We start from the raw sequence: 15,984 nt of genomic DNA on the forward strand, positions 1-15,984 counted from the left end.
TGTCAGAGGTGACGATGTGCCAGCTTGTTCTGCCCGCTGCCCATGAGATCTGCCAGTGTCAGGTGGGGGAGGATTCAGAAACGCTGAGGTATCCCAGCACCTCCCCTGCGGGAGGCACAGGCTCCTTCACTCCGTCCTCTCTCGGGGAGCTACTCCATGGGACAGAGGTGAAGCTGCAGCGAGCTACGGAGGCTCCACTGTCACCTGCCGCTGCCTGTCCTGGAGACCTGCCCTCGTCTCAACCAGGATCGTGATGCCCTCAACCATGGAGCTCTGACCCGTCCGTCAGCGAGTGAGTAGCGTCCCTCACTGCCTTGGTCATGTCCCTCTGGCACTGTGCCATGTCCCACTGTGACTGGTCCAGATTAGTCAGCGCCTGGGGAATGCACTCGATGCTCTCAGCCATGACTTTTTGTGAATGGGCCAAGTTCTGAAGTACTGCAGCAATGTCCATGAGGGCCCGGTACATGTCTTCCTGTCCTGATCCTCAGCTATCAGATGCACAGTGTGCCACAAGCCTTGGATGTCTTGACCCATGGCTCTGACGTCTTGCTGACATCCCCTCCTGTAAATCCTGACTTTGTGCCTACATCTCTACCAGTGATGGGATCTACTTTCCAGATGCGCAACACCCGTCTGGACTGCAGCTCTTTCCTGGGATCAGGCAGCCCTCCGACTGTCCACTCCGTCAGGAGACCCTACCTCCACCCGATGTGCTGCAGCATGTGTGACATGCGCGTCAGGTGATTGAGGAGCCTTGTCACTAAAATGCCACCTTTTCATAGGGTACACAGAAAGGAAATGGTGAGATGCACAGAGGCAAATTCTATGGGAAGGGAGGACTGTAGCTAGTGACATGTCTGTGCAAGACACCTGGCCAAAGAGGATATTCCAGGTGTTGGGGTTTGGTGCAGGGTGGGTTGTAAGGGAGATGTGGGCAGATGGGTTTTGATTGGCATCTATGGGAGTGAGGGGGTGTTGTGAGGAGGGACAGGAGAAATGCCAGGGGAACAGAACTGGTGACTCACACGAGCTGTCCCAAGGAGGTAATTCATTTTCTTTCGACACTGGGTGCCGGTCTGCCTGGTCAGGTTGGCAGCACTGACCACCTCTTCTTAGGACCGGTTCTGAATGGTAGGCTGGAGGGGATAGGGTGTCCCATTTGTTCCACTTCATCCAGCATCCGATCCAGATCGCTGTCCAGAAATTGTGGTGCAGGTCTCCTCGGTGCCATCTTCTTGACTGGAATGAGAGTGTGCGTGGATTGGTGTGCTTACAAGCCGTTCCAGCTTGTCAAGCTCTCCAGCACCACTTCCGGAGTCCCAGCGAATCAGGTGCCGGCAGGAATGAGAAGTGCTCTAAATTCACATGGGCAGAGTTATGGCCAATTAGCATGTCCTGAATTGCTCCCTAGTACCCCCAACGGGAATGCGAACCACACGCAATTCAATCCCGGCACCAACACCTAGTCTCCTAAACTGAGAATCCTGCCCAGAGTCTTTGAATATCTTTAAAGTAGAAGTAGGTAGATTCATGAGAAGCAGGGGGGGACATTATACAGTATATGCAGCAAGAGGTTAAAATTCCATTAACCTTATTGAACAGGCTCAAGGGGGCAGGTGGTCTGCTTGCTCCTAATTGGTACCTCTGTATGTTCATATGTAATCTGAATGACGAGATCAAGTAAAAGCAAACCCCCACAACTAACTGGGTATCTAAGACACAAAAACACTGTCACAGTATTGAAAGCATTAATGATATGGAGATTGATTTTCAATAAAGTTCACCTGGCATTTGAAGTTCCCTGCCAGTAGAATGCATTTATTAATTCATGTTTACTTTTTATCCTGCATGCTGAATTTTGGGATATATTGCTGGACTGTGTCCTTGCTCTCTTAATTCCACCAAAGCTCAAATTAAACTGTGGCAGATCTGCTTCACTCACTTCCCTCCATCATCCATGTTTCTAACATACTGAAATGAGGAGCTCCTGATTCTGATCACAGTACACTTGCAGTTATTATGGGTTACACAATATGTGCAGTTAGGCATACAGTACGCCTGAGACAGTTACCAATCAAAGCTTTTTTTTTGTTGACTCACACTTTTATTCTCTCGTCGACACCCCTCCTGCTGCCCCCCGCCCCCTCCCCCATCAACATTCACACTACTGGCACCAATAAATGTTCTGACCCCCATCACAAAATCCTTTCTGTAATAAAACACGCAATTTGCAGCTGTGCCTCTTTGTGATGGGATCAGATCAATTTTCTTTCACAGAATGAACAGTGAAATAGCATTTACTTTGGTTTAATCAATGTAGGATGGGAAAAGATACCAATTCTCATTCAACTGTGAACAGGACAATATGATTCCCATGGTTCCAGTCAGGGGCAAAAGGATGGTTGAGTTCCCTTCTGCTAAAGGCAATCCTGGTTTCCCCCCAAAAAATTGTTTGAGTATTTCAGTATTATAATTCACCTTTATTCAAGACATGTCCACATGCAAATTCAACATATGCAACAGTTTTTTTCAAGATTAGTTAATACAGTAACTTTCTTTCCAAGGGAGTTTCCAATTGTAATCTGGTAAAAAAAACTGAACAGATTTATTGAATTTAATGATTATAACCCAAAATCTTTGAGTTTGCATTCATCACACATTCTGCTCTGCCTCAGGCTATGTGTTGACAAGTACATGTCGCATTCAGTAAGCATTACTGTAATTATCATTTTTTTGTGTACAGTCTCTTATTATACATGATTGCTGCAATTGTGACTGCTAAAATTCAATGTAAATTGCTATCTTTATCCCTCAGGCACTGAGCTAAGATTGAAGGATCGCTCAGATCACACTACTGTTAACAGATGAAGGTCATTGAAAGGACATTATTTCACAATGAAAAAACCCTCAACGGCTTTCCAACCTTGTGTTCTTTTTGTATTAGCAAGCTGTTAGCAAGGTAAAGGAACAGACCTACTGATATGTCGGTCAAGCTCATACCAAAAATCTCTTCAGTACAAATTTGTGCATGTAGATAAAGTATCATTAATTTGCTTTATAATCGTATGATTGTTACACTCATGGTTTAGTCATACGTTTTCTGAGTTCATAAAAATTTCCATTTAAAGGTTCTACACAACCTGCAAGGATCTAGAAATTAAAACTTACCTTTGTGTAATTCTTGTGGCATACTTAAAACAAGAATGAGCAGCAGAGATGAAACATCCCGGTACAATAATGGCACCTCTGGTTTCTCGTCATCACATATTCTGAAAGTATAAATTAAACAAGACAGTTGATTGAAAGGTTGTTTTATGCAAACCAATCACTTTTAAATTTCTGATATGAATGTCAGCACACATAGTCCTATTATTGTAGTTTTCAGATTTCATCTGCTTCAAATGAGTTCCATTATGCAGTTGACCTTAAACTTGAATCACTTTTCATCTTAAACACAGGCTCAAGAAAACAGAGTGGCCTGAGCAAGCAATGGCTTCACAATACCTCTAGTTTTGAAAAATTGATTGAATAAAGTCCCTCACCACACCTCAAATAATATCTTATAAATAATAAAAGCTAGTGGCTATCGATCATTCTCCTTGGAATTTAGGAAATCTTCACTAGCTATCTAAAATACTTAAGCGCTGTTAATGTAAAATCAGATTTGAGTTAGTAATGATATCCCAAGGTAGAGCATATGGAAAGTGGTTTTATTGACTGAATTGTGGCACCGTAAACCAGCATAAACATCTCAGATCTTGCATACTGGAAATGGAAAAGTGGTTACGAGATTTGTTACCTGGGCTTGGGGAAAAAATAGAGGCATAAAAATACTGTGTAGCGTTCACCATCACACCTGGGTACAACTGGTTATTAATTTGATGTAAGCCAGCCATGGTTTGTTTCAAAAAGTGTGCCATATGATGTGGTTCATGAGAGGGTCAGATGCAGGGGCAGGGATGAGGTAGGATAAGAAGTTGAATAATGTAAGGGTCCTTCCTGTTTCTTCCTCGTCTATTCTCTTATTTCCTCTTTCTTTTATTTTTGATGATACATTTTTGATCCTTGGATAATTTATGTACATGTGCCTTTAAGGCAGTCTGTATCTTTCTTTCAAGCAGAAAGATACTTCTGAAGCTTTATAAAGCATTAGTTAGGCCCCATTTAGAACACTGTGAGCAATTTTGGGCCCCACACCTCAGGAAGGACATACTGGCACTGTAGCGGGTCCAGCGGAGATTCACACGGATGATCCCAGGAATGGTAGGCCTAACATACGATGAACGTCTGAGGATCCTGGGATTATATTCATTGGAGTTTAGGTTGAGGGGAGATCTAATAGAAACTTACAAGATAATGAATGGCTTAGATAGGGTGGATGTAGGGAAGTTGTTTCCATTAGCAGGGGAGACTAGGACCCGGGGGCACAGCCTTAGAATAAAAGGGAGTCACTTTAGAACAGAGATGAGGAGAAATTTCTTCAGCCAGAGAGTGGTGGGTCTGTGGAATTCATTGCCACAGAGGGAGGTGGAGGCCGGGACATTGAGTGTCTTTAAGACAGAAGTTGATAAATTCTTGATTTCTCGAGGAATTAAGGGCTATGAAGAGAGCGGGTAAATGGAGTTGAAATCAGCCATGATTGAATGGTGGAGTGGACTCGATGGGCCGAATGGCCTTACTTCCACTCCTATGTCTTATGGTCTTAAAGCAGTGGCCTGTGCCTTTAATTCAAGCAGAGGTTTCAGCAGCAGGAGAGGTTACGGTGGTAGTCTGTGATGGTTCATACTGGAGCTGTACACTGACCGGCACCAATGACAGAGATTGGCTGGGACTCGGTTTGATTGATTTGGCTGCTAGCCAATATATTGGCCCAAAAGTTGGTGCTCTGCCCAGTAACAGGAGGTGATTGGATGTTATTAAACTGGAAGACTTTTCAGAGTCCTGAGATTCCAGTTTGGTTTCAGTTTTAACTCTGGCAGCCGGATGAAGAAACTTAGCTAACTCTCTCCAAAATATATTGAACTAATTCTCTCCAGAAGGCCACTGAGGGCTGACTCTCTCTCTTCAGCAAGTCTGGGTGCCATTCTCTTAAGACTGCAGGGGCCTGAAATCAAACCACGAGCTGAATGCAAGGTTTGATGCAAAATAGTGTCTTTACAGAAAGGTAAGAGGCCTGAATGCGAACCTCGAGCTGAAGGCCCAGATTGATGAGAAATAAAGTGTCTCATCAGAAAGCCTGTTGCCTGTGAATACTGCATTTTTCGAAAGTACCGGGACTCTGAATGAATGAATGAATGTACAAATAAGACCATTACTTGCTGCAAACCAGAGACTTTAACCAGCAAACATGCTGTGAAGAAAGTGTGCTAAAAACCATCATCTGAAGTAAAGACTTGTCTTTTGACCATCTTCCTTGTTATATTTTTACCCATTTCCACCTTTGTTTGTCTGTCTTGTGTGTGTGTGGGGTAGAGGGTGGAACAGTTAAAATGGGTAGTAGGTATTAGCTTATTGTTATACAGTTGTATTTGGATTAGATTGGATTTTGTTTATTGTCACGTGTACCAAGGTACAGTGAAAAGTATTTTTCTGCGAGCAGCTCAACAGATCATTAAGTACATGAGAAGAAAATACATAATAGGGCAACACAAGGTACACAATGTAAATACATAGAAACGGCATCGGGTGAAGCATATAGGGGTGTAGTGTTAATCAGGTCAGTCCATAAGAGGGTCATTTAGGAGTCTGGTAACAGCGGGGAACAAGCTGTTTTTGAGTCAGTTCGTGCGTGTTCTCAGACTTTTGTATCTCCTGCCCGATGGAAGAAGTTGGAAAAGTGAGTAAGCCGAGTGGGAGGGGTCTTTGATTATGCTGCCGGCTTTCCCCAGGCAGTGGGAGGTGTAGATGGAGTCAATGGATGGGAGGCAGGTTTGTGTGATATTTACTACATATTTCATGATAGTTCTTGATATAAATAAACAGTGAGTGTTTAAACTTACAAACCTTTTGGCTGTAATGATGGGAAAATAGCAACACAAATTAAGTGGGCAAAAGACAAGTGGACATTACCCATGCAGAGTAAATTGACGGGGCGGGCACGGGACATTTATTCTTTCCTGTCAGAGCGGGTGTAGAGGGAGTATAGTAGGGCACAAAGTACGCAGCCTTGCGGTACTCCAGTATTGAGGACAATAAGGAGAGGTGAGAAGATGGAAGCGGGTGGGATAGAAGGTGGAATTGGAGGAGATGAGGGAGGGGATTCTCTGTTGCCCGCCATCAGGAGCAGGGTTCCTGATCCAAAGGAGAATTGAGCATTGGGCAAAAAACAAGATCGGCGCCCATGTGATTGGCACATCAAAATAAGTTATGTGCTTTCTGCTGAGAGAGGAAGTGAAAGTGGTGGGCGAGAGTGCGGGGGGAAAGGGAGGATGCCCCTACTTGTCAGTGGGGGAGGGGGTGGGCAATATTTGCATTGTGTGTGTGTGTGGGGGGGGGGGGGGGGGTGCAATGCTGGACCTTGGTATCTGGCTGCCATTTTAGTCTAAATATGCATGGCAAGGGAAAGGTTAGCCTCCAGCTGCTGTTTGGTAAAGAGTCAAGAGATCTGCTCCTTTTCTCAACCACCTTTATTTTTCTGAGAACACACTCAGCACATCACATGCCTCCAAGGCCAGCTGTAGCCTCTTTACATATCAGTGTCAATTATTGGATTAGTGAGACATCTAATTGGAATGTTTCTTAACCCATTCCTTAACAGTCTTCCCTTTCTTGGAGAAAAAAAAAATTTGGTGAAAACAAAATTACAAGAAACTCAAAAACACATGTTTTTTTTCTTCATTTTTTGGAAGGAAAACCCCCCCAAAATAAACAGTCACAGAAACAGTCTTCATTAACAAAATAAACAGTCACAGAAACAGTCTTCATTAACAAAATAAACAGTCACAGAAACAGTCTTCATTAACAAAATAAACAGTCACAGAAACAGTCTTCATTAACAAAATAAACAGTCACAGAAACAGTCTTCATTAACAAAATAAACAGTCACAGAAACAGTCTTCATTAACAAAATAAACAGTCACAGAAACAGTCTTCATTAACAATATCCAAAAGTTTCTGTGAACTAGCCCCTCTTTTTGTTAAATAGCTACTGTCGACCCATTTAATTTTTGCTATCTCCCCTCTGTCCAACATCTGCTTCAAACTTGCGATGTCTACCTTTAGCCTTTTCTCATTGACACTTTTTGTGGAGTGCACATTTTCCCACAGGGATGTATTGCCAATGTGACACTCAATGGGTATGTTACCCAAATCCTCTAATCCCAAAATGTCTGTCAATATCTGAGATATATAAAAGGCCATATCCACCACCTCTACAAGGCTTAAAGTCTCAGCAGCCAAAGTGCTTTTGACCATTCTCCTTATTTTCTTTGTTTCCCACACAAGAGGGCAAAATTTACCATTGTTCCCCAAAAGGAAAATGATAAAACCTCCTGCGCTTGAAACCCCATCACATACGTTTGCATAGAAAGCTTCACTATAAACTATGAGTTTCAAGTGCCGAAGATCACCTAAAACCGGGAATCTCAAAACACACTCCTGCATTTTTAGTTTGACCAACGCTTCATGTGCCCTCACTATGTCTTCCACTTTAGGATCATTCATTTTTGTACTCAACTCTAAGACATCAAAACTAACATCCGGTCTAGTTTGCCTACCTAACCAATTCAGTTGCCCGCTTAAACTTCGCAGTTCCATTTTTCCATCTTTGAAACCACTGCGTCTTTTTGTGAAGCCCGACTACGACTAACTGCTATTGGGCTGATGCTCTCCAAATAAGATTGTTGACGTAAAGTTGCCCTTAACTTAGTCTGTCCGATTTCCAGTCCAATATATTTAAATGCACCGGAAGCCTGACTTCCAACCCTGAATTCTTTCCTCAACCCCCCCAGAGATTACAATAGCTTCTAAATCATTAGTCCCACCCCACAAAAAATCATCGACATGCATCATAAACCCGAAAGATTTCCCTTATGGTGCCAGTAAAACATTGCTGGATCTGCCTTCAACTGGAAACAGCCTAACTTTAACAAAACTGACCTTATCAAAAAATACCAGACCCTAGACGCATCATTTAATCCATATACACATTTGTTCAACTTCCAAACCACCCCTTGTGTTAGCTGCCTCTTTAGGAGGATGGAGAAAAATATTTCTCTGAAGCTGCTGCCCCTGCAAAGAAGCAGCTTTTATATCTATAGATTTCCATTCCCATGCCTTTGTGACTGATAGAGCCAAGAAGATCTTTAAAATAACCTTTCCTGCCGTAGGTGAATCTATCCTTAAATCCTGATCTTCTAAGTTTTCTTCAAATACCTGCCTTATAAGTTCCATCTGGAAGAACCTTCTCCGTGCAAATCCATCTGTGGGATAGAGCTCTTTGTGGCCCATTCGGTACTTACGTGTATACCCCAAATTCACTCCAACTATGCAGTTCTTGCTGTTTGGAATCTTTGATAACTTTTTCATCCAATTTGTTGGAGGCCACCAAAATCTCACGTGCATGTGGGCTTCTATTCCAAGTAGAATTCATAGTCTTACCCATGTTCCGAGGCCTTGACAAACCAAGTCCCCTATCCCACCTGGTATCTCATTCTGTACTGCTACTGCTTGATCTTTCCCTTCTGCTGTGGGATGTCCTTTCAATAGTTCTCGACCTTTTCCTGCGAACCTGTTCACTATCCGATGTACCATCTGAACTGGCACTGCGCTTCTGTGCCCTCCATTTTTGAACTTCGTGTTCCCAATCCATTGTCTTGACACCCTCCCCTGAATGCTGTACATTCAACCAGTGTTTATACTTTCCAGTGGCCTTCCCTGCTCTACTAACAACAGTTGCATCCTTCCATTGACTAGGCCCTTCAGGCAAGTATGTCACTTTTGTACCAACTTTTGGCAGTTGTCCTTTCGGAAAAATGGCCTGTTCTAATTCATCAGAAGTAGTGTTCCTCTACAGAAACCCTGTCGATATCAGTTAACTGGTCCTCATAGTTCTGCAACACGTGCGTACCAGATGACCATGGTTCCTCACCATGTCTGTCTGCTCTGTCTAAATTTGAAAATTTGTAATCTGTACCCATTATCCTTGATGAATGTACCCTAACAGTCTGATTGCCATGTTGCAAAATAATTGTTCTGCCATCTATGCCTATGATCTTCCCTGGGCCTTTCCATTCATTAAAATTGTCTCTTATAGTATACTACGTCTCCTTGCTGAAAAACGGTATTTGATGGCCGTACACTATGCCTTAAAGCTCTGCGAATTCTTTCAGAGACTTCAGCTTCCAAAAAAGCTTTTCTACTGCTATGGAATGCATTTAAATGCTCAGCAATGCTGGAGGCTGGTCATCCAAAATGGATGGAATTTTAGGAGTTCTACCAAACACCAATTTATGAGACTATAGCCCCCAACCATCTGCAACAAATTCTTTGTATGTACCGTCCATGTTAAGGCTGAATTTAACTTGCAATTTGGTCTATCTGCCAAAATTTTCCGGAGCATGTCATCCATTACTGCATGGTTTCTTTCACACACACGATTACTAAATGGGCTTTCTGCAGCCGTATTCCTAACTGTGATAGTCACGTTTTCACACATATCCCTAAACTTATCATTAGCAAATTCTCCCCCGTTGTAAGGAATTTTGCCAGTGGGCATATTCCTGTCCCTATCCATTTTCCACTATCTGATCCAGGATTACTCTCTTTTCTTTACTTTGCACAATGGTTGATTGACTAAATCTGGTTGCTAAATCTACAAAATGCAAAATAAATATATTGTTAGCTTTATCCCAGCTCTTAAGGTCCATCGCCACAATGTCATTAAAATCCCTGGCCAAAGGTAGGGTTACTATCGGTTCTGATAGTGTCCTGTATTTCCTCCAAAACTCATAGCGATCACTAACCTGTTCTATCAGCTTAGTATAGTCTTCATCCCTTACTCCTGCATCCTTTAATACATTTTTCAGCCTCCGAGGAGACGGATGCGCAAATTGCCTATGCAGTTTAAATACAACAAGCTTTTTATCAGCTAAAGTCCCATTTCAGCTGCCAATAACATATCCTTAACAACTACACCCGAAATATTATTTGTCAGTAATGGAATACAATAGTATCCCGACTGTGTAAATTGTAAGTCCACCACCTTTCCAAAAACTGTTGCCGTATCCTGTTACATATCCAGTTTCATGTGTGCTTTCTTCATCGACGATCTGCTTAGAAGCAAAGGTATCTCACTTGATACAACATCAGTGCGAATGAAATGATTCACTCCGGCAATATTGCAAGGGATCACCACTCTTTTCAGCGACTTCAGAGTATTATCATCCCCAAACCTGAAACTTGTGGAACTTTCAAATTCCTTAACCTTGTCACGATTTTCAGCATTCAAAGTGTCCACGTAACATTTAAACCAGTCAATTCCAAACACAATAGATGTGCAGCCATTGTCCAATACAGCACAAGTGAAGGATTCTGCAACCAACACCCTCATTACAAGTAAAACTGCTTGTTAAGAGGACAATGCCTTCTTTCTGGTCACTATCTTTTTCCTCTTCCATGTCATGTGCAGCTTCAAACACTCTATTATAATGTGTTGGACAGTTGAAAGCGTAATGGTATTGAGAGTCACACCGAAAACATCGATATATCATACCCCGGGCATTTCTGGGGTTCTATTTCCTATTTCCATTGTCTATGTCCCTCCTATTATAGGTTTTAAATGAGTTTCTTTCCTCATAATGTCCGGGTCCCGATCTCCTTCCATATTTTCGAAACCTGTCTGTAGCCGTACGATCTCGCCATCCTGTCAGTAATGTATCTTCCATAGTCTGCTTTATCGCTGACCGACCCATTTGTGACATGAGAGCCATAGGAATTGAATGTTTCCCCAGGAACTTGTTTAAGGCCTCTATCATCTGATCGAATAAGGTATCATCATCCGCAAACTTAACTCCTGTCAAAACCAGGAGCCTATCCATATTGGACACTCTAGCATAGTCTAGTAACTTAAATGCCAACACAGATTGTGGAAATTCCAGGCGGTGTTTGTGCAGCCTTCTGTATAGTCTGCTAAATTCCATTATTTAGTCCTCAATAGAGATATCCTCTGTTTTCCGGAATCTATCGAGTTCTGACCATGCTTCATACGCTCATAACAAGTCATCCTTTTGATAAATCTTATCCATAAACGTAATAGAGCCTCCAGACCTTCTTCTGAGTCTAACACTTCCAATTCCAGTTCTGAAAACACTTTGCTTCGGATTTTACTCGCATAAGGTAGAGAAAGAGCCAATGCCATACCTGGTTTCCTCTTTCGCAGGGCAGTTACCTTCCTTAATCCACAAAACAACTTCACGTCTCCATTGGTCGTACGATCCCCTTTCAGAAAATAGCAGGGGATAGTCATATCCGGCCATCTTTATCCTAGATTCAGCCATGATTTTTTTTTTTTTTCCTTCTCACTCACTCCTTAGTTGATGTTTTTTTCTCCTGGAAAAGTATCTTTCAACCCTTTACATTTACACAACAACCATCCTCTGCTACCACTGTTAGCCTCTAGCTGCTGTTGAGTAAAGAGTCAAGAGATCTGCTCCTTTTCCTAAACACCTCTATTTTTCTTAGAATTCACTCAGCACCAAACTCTTTCATCACATCACATGCCCCAAGACCAGATGTAGCCTCTTTACATATCAGTGGCAATTATTGGATCAATGAGTCATCTAATTAAAACAAAAACAAAAGAACAAAGAAAATTACAGCACAGGACTTCGGCCCTCCCAGCCTGCGCCGATCCAGATCCTTTATCTAAACCCGTCACCTATTTTCCAACGATCTACTTCCCTCTGTTCCTCGCCCGATTTCTTAACCCATTGTCATGAGAATGTCACTTTAAGAAATGGTAGTCGGCTAAAGTTACGGCAGTGATGTTAAGAGTGTGGGTGGAGGTGAGCTCTGGCTCTGCTTTTTAGTTTCACTTTGAGAAAGGTTTGGGTGTCTGTGCTTTTTGGTTTCATTTCAGTGTTGAAGCTGCAGTCAGCCAGAGAAGGTATAATGTTGTTCTCTCTGCCATGTAAAGACTATCTCTTGATCATTTGGTGAATTCAGAGTGATAACTGTTCTCAGTAGTAAATTTAAACCTGATGTGCTTCTGTTAAAAGGTTTTTTTATGTCTCATGGATGTTAAAAGGAAAGTTTAAGGATTACTTAGTGTTGTATTCTTTGGGGGTTGTATTTGAATTGATGGTTGCTGAGATGTTCACTGTATGTTTTAAAAAGGTTAACTTGAGTTCATAGAATAAACATTGTTTTGCTTTAAAAATTACTTTTCGATTTCTGCTGTACCACACCTGTAGAGTGGGCCATGTGCTCCCCATACCACAATCTAGTAAAAGTTGTGGATCTGGCGAACTCCATGATACACTTTGGGGTTCTCTAAACCCTGGCCTATAACAAATTGGAGGCTCGAGGGGGATACAAGTCTATCTATTGGATTGGCTAAGTGAACTTAAAGATAGTGAGGGGTGAACATATTGTGGTTGCTTTTCAGGTGTGGTATTCTAGTTTAAGCAGGGAGTGTGTTGTGGACAGTGGCTCTTTCAGAGGCTCTGAAGTTTTTGGGGGTGGAGACGGTCACACGCAATACCTTACGGACAGAGACTCAAAGCAGACTGTTAGATTTGGCAAAAACATTGCAGTTAATATTACCTGTCAAAATGCGAGAAGATGAGGTAATTATGGCGATGGCTAAGCATTTAAAGTTGCCTGAGATACAGTCTGACTCATTGGAAATGGCAAAAAATTCAGTTACAAATTAAACAAATGGAACATGAAAAAGATTTAAAACAGCTTGAATATGAAAGAGATAGAGAGGAAAAAGAGAGAGAGTTTGAACTTCGGAAAATGTCTATGAAACATGACAGTCAGTTCAGATTGGCGGACTTAAAGGGAAACGTACAGTTTGAGGATAGTGATGAGGATAAAGAGAAAGAGCGTCTAAGTCAAAGGCTTGCTGGGGATCTATTTAAATATGTCCAAACATTGCCACGGTTTGATGAGAAGGAGGTAGAAGCCTTTTTCATTTCATTTGAGAAGGTGGCTGAACAAATGAAATGGCCACAGGACATGTGGGTATTACTGATTCAAACAAAGCTGGTAGGTAGGGCTAGTAAAGTGCTACCGGAGGAGGTATCTGGGACTTATGATGAGGTGAAAAAAATCCATCTTAGGTGCATATGAACTAGTGCCCGAAGCCTACAGACAAAGGTTTAGAAATTTAAAGAAAGAATTTAGTCAAACATACATGGAGTTTGAAAGGATCAAACAAGAGTAATTTTGATAGGTGGATAAGGGTTTTGAAAATAGACCAAACGTATGAAGCTCTCAGAGAAATTATACTTTTGGAGGAGTTGAAAAATTCAATTCCTGATGTAGTGCGAATGCATGTGGAAGAGCAGAGGGTTTAAACTGTGAGATTAGTAGCAGAATTGCCAGATGATTACGAATTAGTTCCTAAATCAAAGTTAGGTTTACAATATCAGTTTCAGATAGAAACTGGGGACATGAGAAGTACTCAAGTGGTAGAGGCAAAGGTGATCTGATGGGAGATAATAAGGAGAGTGTACCTCAGATTAAAAAAGAAATCCAGGAGGGTGGAAAAGAAATGAAAAGTTTCAAATGTTTTCACTGTAATAAACTAGGCCATGTAAAGTCACAGTGTTGGTGGTTGACTGGGAAGGCTGATGTGGTAAAACAGGATAAGACAGTGGGGTTTGTTAAAGTGATAAAGGAAAGCCCAAGTGAAGTGAAGGAGGTGCAAAAGATTGTACAGCCTGATCAAGAGGTGATTGATAAGAAGGTGCCAGATCTCTTTAAAGCATTTACTTGTGTGGGTAAAGTTTACTCATGTGTATCAGGAGGAGCAGGTAAAGAAGTCACAGTTTTAAGAGATGTGGGATCGAGTCAATCTTTAATGGTAAGAGATAAGGTGTTATGTAGTTTGGGAAGAATGTTGCCAGAAAAGGTGGTAATATGTGGAATTCAGGGTGAGAGGAGTAGTGTTCCATTATATAAGGTAAGGTTGGAAAGTCCAGTGAAGAGTGGTGAAGTGGTAGTAAGAGTAATAGAGAAACTATCTTGTCCAGGAATACAGTTTATCTTGGGTAATGATATAGCTGGATCGCAGGTGGGAGTGATGCCTACTGTGGTTGATAAGCCAGTGGAAAGTCAGACAACTGAACTGTTGAAGGACGAATATCCTGAGATTTTTCCAAATTGTGTCGTAACAAGGTCGCAAAGTCAGAGGTTAAGACAGGAGGAGAAATCAAAGATGAAGATGAAGTACAATTATCAGAAACGATTTTTGATCAGATGATTGAAAAAGAACAAGAACAGGTGGAGGATGAGGCGGATATTTTTAGTTCAGGAAAATTGGCGGAGTTACAAGAGAAAGATATAGAAATAAAACGGATGTATTAGAAAGCATACATGGAAGAGGAATCTGAGTGTATACCAGAGTGTTATTACCGTAAAAGTGATGTCTTGATGAGAAAATGGAGACCTTTACATATGCAGGCGGATGAAAAGTGGGCAGAAGTTCATCAAGTAGTATTGCCGGTAGGGTATAGAAAGGAGGTGTTGCGAGTTGCACATGACGTGCCAGTGGGAGGTCATTTGGGAATAAGGAAAACTCAAGCTAAAATCCAAAAACATTTTTATTGGCCTGGACTACAATATGTAGTTACATTTTGTCAATCATGTCACACATGTCAAGTGATAGGGAAACCTCAAGCAATGATAAATCCAGTGCCCTTAATACCCATTCCAGCATTTGAAGAACCTTTTACAAGGGTCCTCATTGATTGCGTAGGACTGCTTCCTAAAACGAAAAGTGGGAATTAATAACTTTTGATGAGAATGGATATGTCTACTAGGTTTCCCGAGGCCATTCCAGTACGTTATATTACAGCTAAAATGATTGTGGAGGAGTTACTTAAATTCTTTAGGCGATATTGGCTACCCACAGAAATACAATCGGATCAAGGATCGAATTTTACCTCAAGGTTATTCAAAGAAGTTATGGATATCTTAGGAGTAAAACAATTTAAATCAACTGCGTACCATCCAGAATCGCAGGGAGCGTTAGAAAGGTGGCATCAGACATTAAAGACAATGAGTGCTTATTGTCAAGATTATCCAGAGGATTGGGATGAAGGAATTCCGTTCGTACTGTTTGCAATTAGGATGTACCGAATGAGTCAACCAAATTCAGTCCTTTTGAACTAATATTTGGTCATGAGATAAGAGGACCACTGAAATCGATTAAGGAAAAATTGGTGAGTGAGAAATCAGAAATTACGTTATTGGATTAAGTGTCAAATTTTAGGGAACGATTAAATAGAGCAGGTGAATTGGCTGGACAACATTTAAAAGTTGCACAACATGTGATGAAATGGGTAGCGGACAAGAAATCCAAAGTTCGGAGTTTTGCCAGTGGAGATAAAGTTTTAGTATTGTTAGCAATGGTAGGTGAACCTTTAAAAGCAAGGTTTTGTGGACCTTATCAGATTGAAAGGAAATTAAGTGAGGTGAATTATGTACTACGAACGACGGATAGAAGGACGATTCACCGAATGTGTCATGGGAATATGCTTAAAAGGTACTTTGAAAGGGAAGGAGAGCAAAGGAGGAGGTTTTAATGATTCTAACTCAAAGTAACGAACCAAATCCAGATGACTGAGAATTTGACATACCTCAAATTAAATTGGAAAACGAGGATGTTCTTAAAAATTGGGATAAATTGTTGAGTTACCTGCCAGAGGAAAAACGGAGTGACCTGAAAGAGTTATTGATTTCACATGGGCAAGTTTGTGGAGATAAATTGGGAAGTACTAAAATGGCTATACATGATGTAGATGTGAGAAATGC

At 41.6% G+C, this 15,984-nt stretch overlaps 1 protein-coding gene across 4 annotated transcripts in view; it reads right to left on the reverse strand.

The window, feature by feature from the left end:
• Positions 1-15,984, reverse strand: part of ubr3 (ubiquitin protein ligase E3 component n-recognin 3) — a 606,570-nt gene that overhangs the window by 94,954 nt on the left and 495,632 nt on the right. For all 4 annotated transcript variants that reach the window (XM_072475854.1, XM_072475858.1, XM_072475857.1 and 1 more), the window contains one exon: positions 3,172-3,272. In XM_072475854.1, the coding sequence (XP_072331955.1) occupies positions 3,172-3,272 (101 nt within the window). The remainder of the gene's footprint in view (positions 1-3,171; positions 3,273-15,984) is intronic.

The sequence above is a fragment of the Scyliorhinus torazame genome, chromosome 2 (genome assembly GCF_047496885.1).
Source record: "Scyliorhinus torazame isolate Kashiwa2021f chromosome 2, sScyTor2.1, whole genome shotgun sequence".
NCBI classification, from domain to species: Eukaryota; Metazoa; Chordata; class Chondrichthyes; order Carcharhiniformes; family Scyliorhinidae; genus Scyliorhinus; species Scyliorhinus torazame.